Source organism: Haematobia irritans, chromosome 3 (genome assembly GCF_050003625.1).
Source record: "Haematobia irritans isolate KBUSLIRL chromosome 3, ASM5000362v1, whole genome shotgun sequence".
In the NCBI taxonomy this organism is placed as follows: Eukaryota; Metazoa; Arthropoda; class Insecta; order Diptera; family Muscidae; genus Haematobia; species Haematobia irritans.
The window spans coordinates 190,288,600-190,301,493 of record NC_134399.1 but is presented as its reverse complement, the minus strand read 5'-3'; the positions used below and the strand labels follow the sequence as shown (position 1 = coordinate 190,301,493).

General features: G+C 33.5%; 1 protein-coding gene across 2 annotated transcripts in view; it reads right to left on the bottom strand.

The window, feature by feature from the left end:
• Positions 1–12,894, bottom strand: part of ogre (optic ganglion reduced) — a 91,083-nt gene that overhangs the window by 19,611 nt on the left and 58,578 nt on the right. For both annotated transcript variants that reach the window (XM_075300825.1, XM_075300824.1), the window contains exon 2: positions 4,413–4,847. In XM_075300825.1, coding sequence (XP_075156940.1) covers positions 4,413–4,661 — 249 coding nt within the window. In that variant the 5' untranslated portion in view covers positions 4,662–4,847. The remainder of the gene's footprint in view (positions 1–4,412; positions 4,848–12,894) is intronic.

The window sequence follows — 12,894 nt, the reverse complement described above, 5'->3', positions numbered from 1 at the left end:
CAGGGTATAATAAGTTTGATCTGCCAAAAAATGTGCCTACCAGAAATATTGATTTTAGACCCCATTAAATATATACCGATCGACTCAGAATCATCTCCTGAGTCGATCTAGCCCTTGGGGTCCGTCCGTCCATGTATTTATTGTTCGCAGGATTCCGGCCGCAATTATTAACCGATTTTGATGAAATTTGATATGTGGCGGTTTTTTGGTACAGAGACAAGCGATATTGAATTTGGAAGAAATCGGATCAAATTTAGATATAGCTCCTATATATATGTATCGCCCGATTTCGACAAATGGGGTCAGATTTCGTTCAGTTACTAATCGATCGGAGTCAAAATTGCCACAAAGTAATCCAATTGACCACCGTTTAAGTGTGCCAAATTTCATCGAAATCGGTTCAGATTTGGCTATATCTCCCATATATATGTATCGCCCGATTTTCCCAAATTTGGCCATAAGTCCCTTATTTATCAACCGATCTGTCTCAAAGTTGGCCAAATTTAATTTTCTAAAGCACTTACTATATATGCACAAAATCATCGAAATCGGTTCAGATTTGGCTATAGCTCCCATATATATGTATCGCCCGATTTTCAAATTTCATCGAAATCGGTTCAGATTTGGCTATAGCTCCCATATATGTGTATCGCCCGATTTTCCCAAATTTGGCCATAAGTCCCTTATTTATCAACCGATCTGTCTCAAAGTTGGTCAAATTTAATTTTCTAAAGCACTTACTATATATGCACAAAATCATCGAAATCGGTTCAGATTTGGCCATAGCTCCCATATATATGTATCGCCCGATTTTCACAAATTTGGCCATAAAACCTTATTTATCAACCGATCTCACTCAAATTTGGCTTACTGTAATGTTCTATAGTACTGACTACATGTGCAAAATATCATCCAAATCGGTTCAGATGTAGATATAGCTCCCATATATATGTAGCGCCCGATTTTCAAAATTTTGCCTCGTATAACCTTATTTTTGACCATAGTGGTCTCATTTATTAACCGATATTACGCAAATTTAGCACAAAGTAATCTCCTGTAATATCAACAAAACCTACAAAATATAATCCAAATCGGTTCAGATTTAGATATAGCTTCCATATATATGCATCGTCCGGTTTTGAAAAAATGTACTCCTTTTAACTTTATTTCTGACCATAATAGCCTTATTTAGTACCCGATCTTACTCTAATTTAGCACAAGCTAACCTTCTGTGGTATCAACCAAATCTGGAAAATATCATCAAAATCAGTTCAGATTTAGATATAGATATAGTAGCTCCCATATATAGGCATCGATTGATTTTCCCAAATTTTGCCATAATACTCTTATTTATTAACCAATGTTGCTCAAATTTCAAATGTACATGTATTAGCCGATATATTTAGACTTACATGTAGCTCTTACATAAATCTATTGCTCTATTTTCGGAAATTTGGATTTATTACCACACTAATTGAGCGATGTCTTCTTTTTTACTAACTCTGTAGGTTCAGACTATATAGCTCCTAGTATCAGACATTTCTGTTCAGATTGTGATAAAACTCCCATAACCATGTACCCATTCTTAAATATGCAAATGCGGGTTTTCCCCAAACCTGTACCAATGATACCCCACAAACAATGTTTACTAATTTAGTAGGGGTGGTGTAGGGTATGATATAGTCGGCCCCGCCCGACTTTCTACTTTACTCACTTGTTTTGTTGTTAAAAATAACATGTCTGTTGCAGAAGTTTCTAACATAATTACAATTATAATATCTTTATGTATAACCCAATTATATTTAAAAAGTAATTTATGTCATTAGGGGGTATGTTGGAATATAATATTATAGTGACAAACAACTGATATAGTTCATATAAGTTTGGATCTGAACGTACGTAACCATATTTGTTTTTGGTAGGGAAAAGAACTCAAACATAATGAATATTTGTCTGTATTTGTACAATTTGTACAAAAAACATAACAATGTCTCTAAAAATGTTCAGCATTCTTTGTATGTAATTTCTCAAGCAGTGATGCTTGTTTTACTTTGTTTGAGTAAGAAAAAAGTCGTTGGGAGGTCAAGTTGCCAAATATTATATTACTTGATTGTGGTCAAAATGCTTCCAAACACATAAAAGAAATGTCATAATGTTGCGTTTTATTCCATAAAGTTGTTGTTACTTCAAAAATTCGTTTGAGACAAACGATTGTCATGAATAGGGTTCTAGTTTTTAAATTGTTTACCGAGGAACATATTATTTGTTTGTGTGTAAAGATTCAATATTAATAAGTCAAAGGTTAGTTTCTTCTCGTCGTTATGGCATTTTCTTCAAGATAAAATAAAATCGGTTACATATACACCGAAAGAAAAAATACTTTCCTCCGGAACGAAATTTCAGATATAAATAATTCCTCTTTTTTTAAGGTATTTTCTTTAAGTTATTGAAAAAAAAACACGCATGTTTAAAATTTCATTCCCTACACTGTTAGAAAAATATGTTTCTCATATGTTCCGATATAAACAAAATGTGTTTCGGGCACAATTTTAAAACACAACATATTTAAGTGCAAACATGTAATGTTCCTAAACTAACACTAAATGTTTGGGACATCTATGTTAATATGTTAGAATATATTATGTATGGGGCATGAATGTTTCATAAAAATCATATGTGTGAATGCAAACATATATAAATTTACAAATTTCGACTAAACATACATATGTTGTGATATTTTATTCAAAGCGACAGAGAGAGTATAGAGAAAGAAATAGAGATGGAAACCGGGAGAGTTGACGAAAGATATCAACATAACACAGCGAAAGAATCAAAAGAGAACAATTTCTGTAAAACCGCTTGTATGTTGTTTCGGAAAACTGTTTTATCATAAGGCCAAAAATTTGATATGCCTAAGTCTAAATATTATTTAATTTGAATAAACAGAATAGACATTCGGAACCAAGAGAATAGACATTTGAAAAACAAACAGCATATGTTTTCGCCTTGAGAGCAGCATTTTATGTAGGTGTGGACATGTGCTTTGTTTATCATTTTGGCATTATGGGCACAATTTTTTTTCTTGGTTCGTTAAAAGAAATCAGGGGTCTTCATAAAAATAACGAAAGGGCACTATACTATACTTTTTAGAGTTGGGACAGTAAAATGAAATAAGGAGGAAATAGTAAAAAATTACACAGTAAAATGTATAAAAACAAAGTTTAGTTCCTCTTTATTAATAAGTAGTCCACGAGGAGTTGACGGACACCTTCAAATATAAAAGCGGGCATTAAGTTCGAGTTTTGCAGCTAAAACAATTTAAAAAGTTTATTTTCTTTAAAATTAATTATTAAAGAAAAATAAAAGGCATTTTAGAGCGATGGTGTTAAATGCTACTAAAAAACTGCTCACGCCTAAATAAATTTATGTTTATATTATAAAATTATTTATGTATGTTCTTCTTTTGTTAGAGTTTTTGAATCCCTTCCAAATTTTAAAGTTTTGTACCAAAAACAGTTTTTTGTTACAAAATTGTTATTTTTGCAATAAAAAAATAAAATTTTACCCAAAAATCAGTCAATTTCGTTTACATCGAGCACTGTTACTGACTATAAATCTTTAATAACCCACATTTCGAAGTTTCATTATAAAATTTAATATAGTATATATTTAAATGTGTAAATTAAAAAAAAAAGTGTTCGGTCGGAGCAGGGATTGAACCCACGACCCTTTGCATGCAAGGCAGACATGCTAACCACTGCTCCACGTGACAAACAAATTTATGTTTCTGTTAAATAATGTTATGTTTTCATGGGCTCGTGGGCGCTTCAAACTATGCTATATAAATGTAACTTATAACGATAATTATCTACTGGTGACTATAACAGCTACGTAGCCCAGTGGATAGTGTCTTGGCTTACAAACTGTATGGTCCTTGGTTCGATTCTCCGTGCAGGCGAAAGGTAAAATTTAAAAAAATTATAAAAGTGAATAATTTCTTCAACATTAACATATTTGTATTACAGAAAAAAGTGGCAAGAACTAAAATATTTCGTGAAAGTGAGAATTACGAGTATGTTAGGCAATGAGCACAATCGTCTTTGGGAAAAATTCTTCCAAGCATATACTATTTTTGGGCTCAAAATGCTTCCAAACATATAATATGTTCACATAAAACAAACATATTAATGTTTCGGCAGTATCCAACAATGTTTGGAACATATGTTAAAGAAGCGATTTTTTTTGAGGGTGTAGGCATGAAAATCCTTCTTTCAGTATAGTCCTCATGAATTCGAGGATCGTTTTACTTTAAGAAGATATTTTCACAGTACCATTATTTGTTTTCAATATCACTTATTTCATATATTTATTTAAAAAATATTTCAATTGAATATATGGTAAATCGAACATACCTGTCTCCGAAAAGCATCCGGCATAGTAAATGTACTATGGATCCAACAGAAAGTGTTTACCACATGTGTGGGTATACCATTGACTATACAACTAATGGGATTGCCCACATATTGGGTGGCAGTGATAATAAGACTGCAGGTCAATAGCAGGACTGTGGTAAATGAATTATGCAAACGAAAAATTGTGTTATCCGTTTGAATGTCCTGCCATTTTAGATAGCTCTTTAATCCAACCAATAACTTATACATGGTGGCGGTTGAGGTGGCGTTGAGCGCGGCAGTTTGAAATGAATTTTGTTACAGTTTGTATAAGACCAAATATAGGATTAAAGGATGAGGGGGGTGTTGGAGAAGATGAAAATGAAAGGAAAAGAAATCACTTGTATTTTCGGGAAATGTTTAAAAATCTTGTTAGTTGGCGAGAATTCATATCAGCTGAAAAGAGAACAAAGAAAAATAAAATAAATTAGTCCAGAGGTTTTTTTTTTTAAAGAAATTTATTAATTGTTAAGAAAAATCTATTTGGAAGCGATTAAATTTTTATATGATAACATATTTGCTGCCTTTTTAACATTCTTTCAGATTTTCTTATATTCCTATAGCGAATAAAAAAATCTACTATTGACAAATTCTTTAGAAAAATTATGTACAACAGATAGGGAAAAAATCGTTTCTTTATGTATTACAATTTTCAAATGATCCAAAGAAATCTCTACACAATCTACACCAACCAAAAGAATTCTTGCAAGATGTGCATTGAACTCAATTAATGCCAATTTAACTACAATAAATGCTATGTGGACCAGCTAAAAAACTGTGGACCAGCTCAAATATTTCTTATAAATCAATAAATATAAAAAAAAAATATTATGCATGGGACTTCATAAATGCATTACTTCACTTCGTTTAGTTAGAAGAAAAAAACACAATGATGCGAAATTGTGTGGTGAATAAATTGGATGAAGAAAAGAAATTGAAACCCAGAGTAGACACTTAGAGATGACGACCGACAAGTCCACGCAATTGAGGGCAATAAACTTTAAAAGACATACTGAACTGAAAGGCACTGTTCCAGAAGTTGCTGGCGTTCTGTGGTCTTTCATCAATTAATTCAAGTTGTGCTCCCCTTTTCTAAAGACTTGACGACTACTTGTGGACCTTTAAAATTAGAATTCTGGGAAATCATTTGTTGGAATGGGAAAATTGAAAATGCACTGATCTTCCAAACAAACTGGGACCATAGTACAAGTAAACTATGCCCCATTCGTTTGCTTTTCTGTTTGTTTGTATTTGGGCCTTCATAGGATGAGATTGAAATAAAATTTAAAAATAAAAGAACACATATGTATTTTGTTTATTCCTGTAGCCCTGAACTTGAAATGTCCGGCGAAGTTTTTGTACATATTTCCTTTAGTTGTGATGCATATTTTTCATTGTAACCATCACGTTTAAGGTTCCAAAAATAGTTTAGGGAAATTAAAGATCTAAAACTATTGCAGGGGAAATTTATTATTCCTATATTACTCATCTGATTAAAGTTATTAGTAATTACACACAAAAAAAATATTTTTTGTCTTCAATCACGAAATTAATTGATCCAATTAGTTATTAATTCAAATGTCTTCAATCACAGAAATTATAGTATCAATTAAAAATTAATTGAAAGTCAATTAAAAATTAATTGATACTATTATTTTTTTTTTGATTGATTTTTTGTGATATATATTTTTTTATGAAAATCTTGGTTCTATTTCAAATTTGAACACAAATTACTGTTATATGAAAATCTTGCTTATTTTTGCAAGGACATGTTTTATGGGGAAACTACTTGCCGTAGCATTACCTAGAGCTAAATTATTAGCATGGCTAATATATTAGCTACACAGTATGTTAGGTTAAGCCGAAACTAATACCAAAAAGAAGAAAAAACAAGTACATACTGTAGTAAGTTCGGCTGGGCCGAATCTTAAATACCCACCACCATGAATCAAATATAATAGTTTCCTTTGAAAATTTCAGGGGGGTTTGATGACAGATATTTTCCCCAGCAGATCTGTGCGCCTTCTATACCCTCATCAAGTGAATAAGTGAAATCGGTCTATATGAAGGCCTTAGGTTGGGTTAGGTTATGTGGCAGCCCGATGTATCAGGCTCACTTAGACTATTCAGTCCATTGTGATACCACAGTGGTGAACTTCTCTCTTATCACTGAGTGCTGCCCGATTCCATGTTAAGCTCAATGACAAGGGACCTCCTTTTTATAGCCGAGTCCGAACGGCGTTCCACATTCCAGTGAAACCACTTAGAGAAGCTTTGAAACCCTCAGAAATGTCACCAGCATTGCTGAGGTGGGATAATCCACCGCTGAAAAACTTTTTGGTGTTCGGTCGTAGCAGGAATCGAACCCACGACCTTGTATATGCAAGGCGGGCAAGCTAACCATTGCACCACGGTGCCTCCCATGAAGGCCTTACCAAATGGACCGATAAAACTAAAAAATACACTTTGCTATGGGTCTAAAATGCCAGTATATTTTCAATTTGTGGCAAATCGGATAAAAACTACAATTTCTAGAAATCCTAGGAGTTTAATCGGGAGTTCGGTGTAATGGGAACTATACCAAAACATGGAAGAATGCACACAGTATTCAGCACATTCTAGAATCTAGACCCCAAATCGGAGGGCCGGTTTATAAGGGGGCTATATCAAAAAACTGTACCGATACTCAATATATTCGGCACACCTCTTTATGGTCCTAGAATACCTCTAGATTTTCAATTTCAAGCAAATTAGATAAAAACTACGGATTTTAGAAGCCCAAGAAGTAAAATCGGGAGATCAGTTTATATGGGGGATATATCAAGACATGGTCCGATAATCGCCATTTTCGGCACATCTCTTTATTTTCCTAGAGTAGAATAACTCTACATTTCCAATTTCAGGCAAATTTGATAAAAACTACATATCCTAAAAGCCCAAGAAGTAAAATCGGGAGATCAGTTTATATGGGGGCTATATCAAGACATGGTCTGATAATCACCATTTTCGGCACATCTCTTTGTTTTCCTAGAATACCTCTAGATTTCCAATTTCAGGCAAATTGGGTAAAAATTACGGATTCTATAAGACCAAGAAGTAAAATCGGGAGATCGGTCTATATGGTGGCTATATCAAAACATGGACCGGTGCTCACCATTTTCGATACACGCCTTTAGGTTCCTAGAGTACCTCTAGATTTCAAATTTCAGATAAATTGGATTAAGACTACGGATTCTAGAAGCCCAAGAAGTAAAATCGGGAGATCGGTATATATGGGGGTTATATCAAAACATGAACCGATACACGTCATTTTCGGCACCTCTTTATGGTCCTATAATACCTCTATATTTCCAATTTCAAGCAAATCGGATAGAAAATAGACTTTCTTTTTGATGGACCTAAAATACCTCTGGTTTTACAATTTCAGACAAATTGGATATAAACTACAGTTTTTATAAGGCCAATACCCCAAATCGGGTGGTCTGTTTATATGTGGACTATATCAAAACTTTGACCGATATAGTCCATCTTCGAACTTGACCTGCCCGCAAACAAAAGACGAATCTGTGCCAAATTCCAGGACGATGCGCCATTATTGAAGGCTGTAGCGTAATTACAACAGACAGAAAGACAGACATGCTTATTCGTCTTAGAATTTCTCCCTGATCAAGAATATATATATATATATATATATATATATATATATATATATATATATATATATATATATATATATATATATATATATATATATATATATATATATATATATATATATATATATATATATATATATATATATATATATATATATATATATATATATATATATATATATATATATATATACTTTATGTTATATAGTCGGAAATTGATATTTCGATGTGTTACAAACGGAATGACAAACTTCTTATACCCCCGTCACCATTCTATGGTGGTGGGTATAAAAAATAGACACTTTTACGTTGCGAAATTCCGCACATTGAGATTTTCAAGTTTAACACCTGAAGCTATGCAGATACTTGTAAAAGTACAGAAACAGTTCTCAGCCTTCACCAATTATTTGCTGGGAGAAATCTTTGACAAATTGAGGAAAATTGTCTGATAGGTTAATCCGAAGCTAAAGAACGTGTGAAAGAATTAATAATTAAACACTTTTTCGCTACGATTTATGTTTGAAGTCTTATCCATCGCGAAATATCATAATTATTAGACTCCAAGATTTCTATGAAATCCTAATAACAAATTAGCTTAACTTCTTTCAATATAAAGATAACTGCGCGATTGTATTTCCTAAGTCTATGCTAAAGAAATTCTTTGCAAAGGGGGTTTCTCTTAACACATCCTGACTTTACTACTCAGTCAGGATTTATTAATAGAAATCCCCTTTGGAATAACGGATAGGCAGCCTGGCAGTATTTTCTTGCCAAAACATCTTACTGCTGCTTCCCAAATAGAGGAATTCATAACAATAAATTGTATATTTTCAAAAAATATTGATATTCTCATTAATAATTCCATGCAAAGCAATTTCATTCCGTATTCTTTTGAGGTTAGAATTCAGTGTCTAATGAAACACAATAAAAGTCAAGTTTTCTCATTGAATAAATCGAATTTCATTTATATTGAATAAACAAAGTAATTTCTTCATTAATTCACTTTATGTCATAAATCACACTTAATTATTATAAAACAAGTATATACAGCACTAAGTTCGGCCGGGCCGAATCTTAAATACCCACCACCATGAACCAAATATTAGGGTTTCCTTTGAAATTTCAGGACTTCAGGCTTGAGGACACTTCCCGAAGATAAATTTAAAGATTTCACCTACGAGGACTATATCAGATTCTGGATTTATAAGAACCATTTTTGTTTGAGTTTTAGAGGAATCATTAACATCTCTTGTAAGTGTGCAAGAAAATTATAAAATAACGTCTTGATTTGAAATCTTAAATCTGTAGAAGTAAAATCTGGAAATTTTACATTGAGTTTCTAGCAATTTTCATGATCAGTGCGCCTTCTACACCCTCAAGAAGTGAAGTCGGTCTATATGGAGGCATTACCAAATGGACCGATAAAAACTTAATCCGATACACGTTTTTGTGAGCCTAAAATACCAGAATATTTACAATTTCAGGCAAATCAGATAAAAACTACGGTTTCTAGAAACCCAAGGAGTTAAATTGGGAGATCGTTCTTATGGGGGCTATACTAAAATATGGACCGATACTCACAATTTTCAGCACACCTCTTTATGGTCCTAAAATACCTCTAGATTTCCAATTTCAGACAAATTGGATATAAACTACGGTTTCTATAAGCCCAAGACCCCAAATCGGGAGGTCGTTTTATATGCGGACCATACCAAAACATGGATCGATACTCACAATTTTTGGCACACGTATTTGTGGTCCTACAATACCTCTAGATTTCCAATTTCAGGTAAATTGAATAAAAACTGCGGTTTCTATAAGCCCAAGAAGTAAAATCGGGAGATCGGTATATATGGGGGCTATACCAAAACATGGACCGATACTCACCATTTTTAGCACACCTCTTTATGGTCATAAAATACCTCTAGATTTCAAATTTCAGGCAAATTGGATAAAAACTACGATTTCTATAAGCCCAAGACCCCAAATCGGAAGGTTGATTTATATGGGGACTATATCAAAACCTGGACCGATATAGCCCATCTTCGAACTTGACCTGCCTGCAGACAAAAGACGAGTTTGTGCAAAATTTCAGCACGATTGCTTCATTATTGAAGACTGTAGCGTGATTACAACAGACAGACAGACAGTCAGACGGACATCGTTATATCGTCTTAGAATCTCTCCCTGATCAGGAATATATATACTTTATATAGTCGGAAATCGATATTTCGATGTGTTACAAACGGAATGACAAACTTATTATACCCCCGTCACCATTCTATGGTGGTGGGTATAATAACACTAGTATAACACTTTAAATAATATTGTTAATATTAATATAGCAGTTTAATAAAATGCTAATAGACTTTTTAAAAATATATAAGAAAAAACTCTTGCTTTCATGATGAAATAAGGTGGCATCTTTGAAGTAGTTGACTACAACTTTTTAAAGAAAAAAATCCGCAAAAATAAAAATTATCATCATAATGCCATAGTAGTGGGAAAAAATATAAACATCAACTTCAATTTTACATATAGAAAATTTTGGATACTGCCGTTGTGAGCGGATGTTAAAATTGTTCTGGGCTTTGTGGTGTACTCTGCTGGAGTTGCAACTTGAATATATTTAACAGAATGGCTCTATAACAAATAAAAATTTCAGAAAAAAACTTTTTCAAATTCATGTTTTTTCAAGCTCGAGGTCGTGAAAAAAACATGAATTTATTATTCTAACAAAAAGGTCGACCAAAAATCAAATAAAAAACTAATTAACAAACTATTTCTCTAAAATAAAATCTTTTTATAATTTTTCCTGAAAATGAAATACAATTAAGCTATTACCCAAATAACTTCATAATTATTCAATTGCTGTATAGTGTAAATAGCACTGTTTTAATTTATTTGTTTTATTAAAATAGCTTCTCTACACTAGGAACACCAATATGAATGAATCAAACGCAAAGACATAAGTTAAATAAATTAGACAACACGAAATGCATTTAAGTGATTGTTCAATTTCCAATTGATTGTTTGACCTTTTGATTGGTATCCATAAAAGTGAATAAAAATAGAATATGTAATAATAGAATACTATTAAAACAAAATCAAAAACAAAAATAAATTCCACTCTACCATTGTTTTGATGATAAAATAAATAGATTTTTTATAAAGGGTGATACGGTCAAAATTTGGTCAATATAAACTTGACGTATTTCTTTCAATTTTGCATTTAAAAAACCTGAACACCCCTCATTTTGAAGGTGTGTGTGTGTGTAGAATGTTGCTCCTATTTTGATTTTGGAATTCACTCTTCAGTTGTCAAAATGCCGTCCAAGCAAGAAGAGCAGCGTATCAACATTTTGCTCGCGCATTGCTAAAATCCGAGCTACTCGCACGCAAAGCTGGCAAAATCGCTAAAAGTTGCCAAAGCAACCGTTACAAATGTAATTAAAATGTTTGGGGAAAGTTTGTCGACAGCCAGGAAGTCTGGATCGGGGGGAAATCGAAAACCGGAAGCCGCTGAGACGACAAAGAGAGTTGCCGGTAGTTTCAAGCGAAACCCTAACCTCTCTCTCCGAGATGCCGCAAATAAGCTGGGTGTATCGTCTACAACCGTGCATCGAGCCAAAAAACGAGCCGGACTATCGACTTACAAGAAGGTAGTGACTCCAAATCGCGATGGTAAACAAAATACGACGGCCAAAGCGCGATCCCGGAGGCTGTACACGACGATGCTGACGAAGTTTGACTGCGTGGTTATGGACGACGAAACCTACGTCAAAGCCGACTACAAGCAGCTTCCGGGACAGGAGTTTTATACGGCAAAAGGAAGGGGAAAGGTAGCAGATATTTTCAAGCACATAAAACTGTCAAAGTTCGCAAAGAAATATCTGGTTTGGCAAGCCATCTGTACCTGTGGCTTGAAAAGCAGCATTTTCATAGCTTCCGGGACTGTCAACCAAGAAATTTACGTGAAAGAGTGTTTGAATAAACGTCTGCTGCCTTTCCTGAAGAAACACGGTTGTTCCGTACTGTTTTGGCCGGATTTGGCATCTTGCCATTACGGTGAAAAGGCCATGGAGTGGTACGCCGCCAACAACGTGCAGGTGGTTCCCAAGGACAAGAACCCTCCCAACACGCCAGAGCTCCGCCCAATTGAGAAATACTGGGCTATTGTCAACCGGAACCTAAAGAAGACCAAAAAACTGCTAAGGCCGAGCAGCAGTTCAAGGCAAACTGGCTTTCTGCGGCGAAGAAGGTGGACAAGGTGGCTGTACAAAATCTGATGGCAGGTGTCAAGCGTGAGGCCCGGCAATTCGGATTTGGAAAAGCGAAAGCCTAACTGAATATTTTTCCTGAATTTTATACTAATTGAACTTGAAAACAGAAATTTAATTTGATTTTTTAAATAAACGATTTCACCGATTTATAAACTAATTTTTAATTTTTCCATACTTTTTTCAATTTTTCCATAATAATATAACCGAATTAAGGGTTTTCGCTGTTTAATAACTAATACTATTTTTTTTTAATTAAATTTTAAAATTTTCCATTATTTATAATGATTAGTGTAAAGTGTACTTATTGTTTCACCTACAATATTTATTTCTTTTATATTTCATACTTCAATGATTCAAATTTCACCTTGGCATTACTTTTTCATTTTTTTTATTTAACTTCCGTAAACGTATCTATTGATGTTCAGTAGCTCAGGACAAAGATATTTACATTTGTTTCCAAGTTTGTTTGTGTACATACAAATTCAAAATATTCACACAAAAATG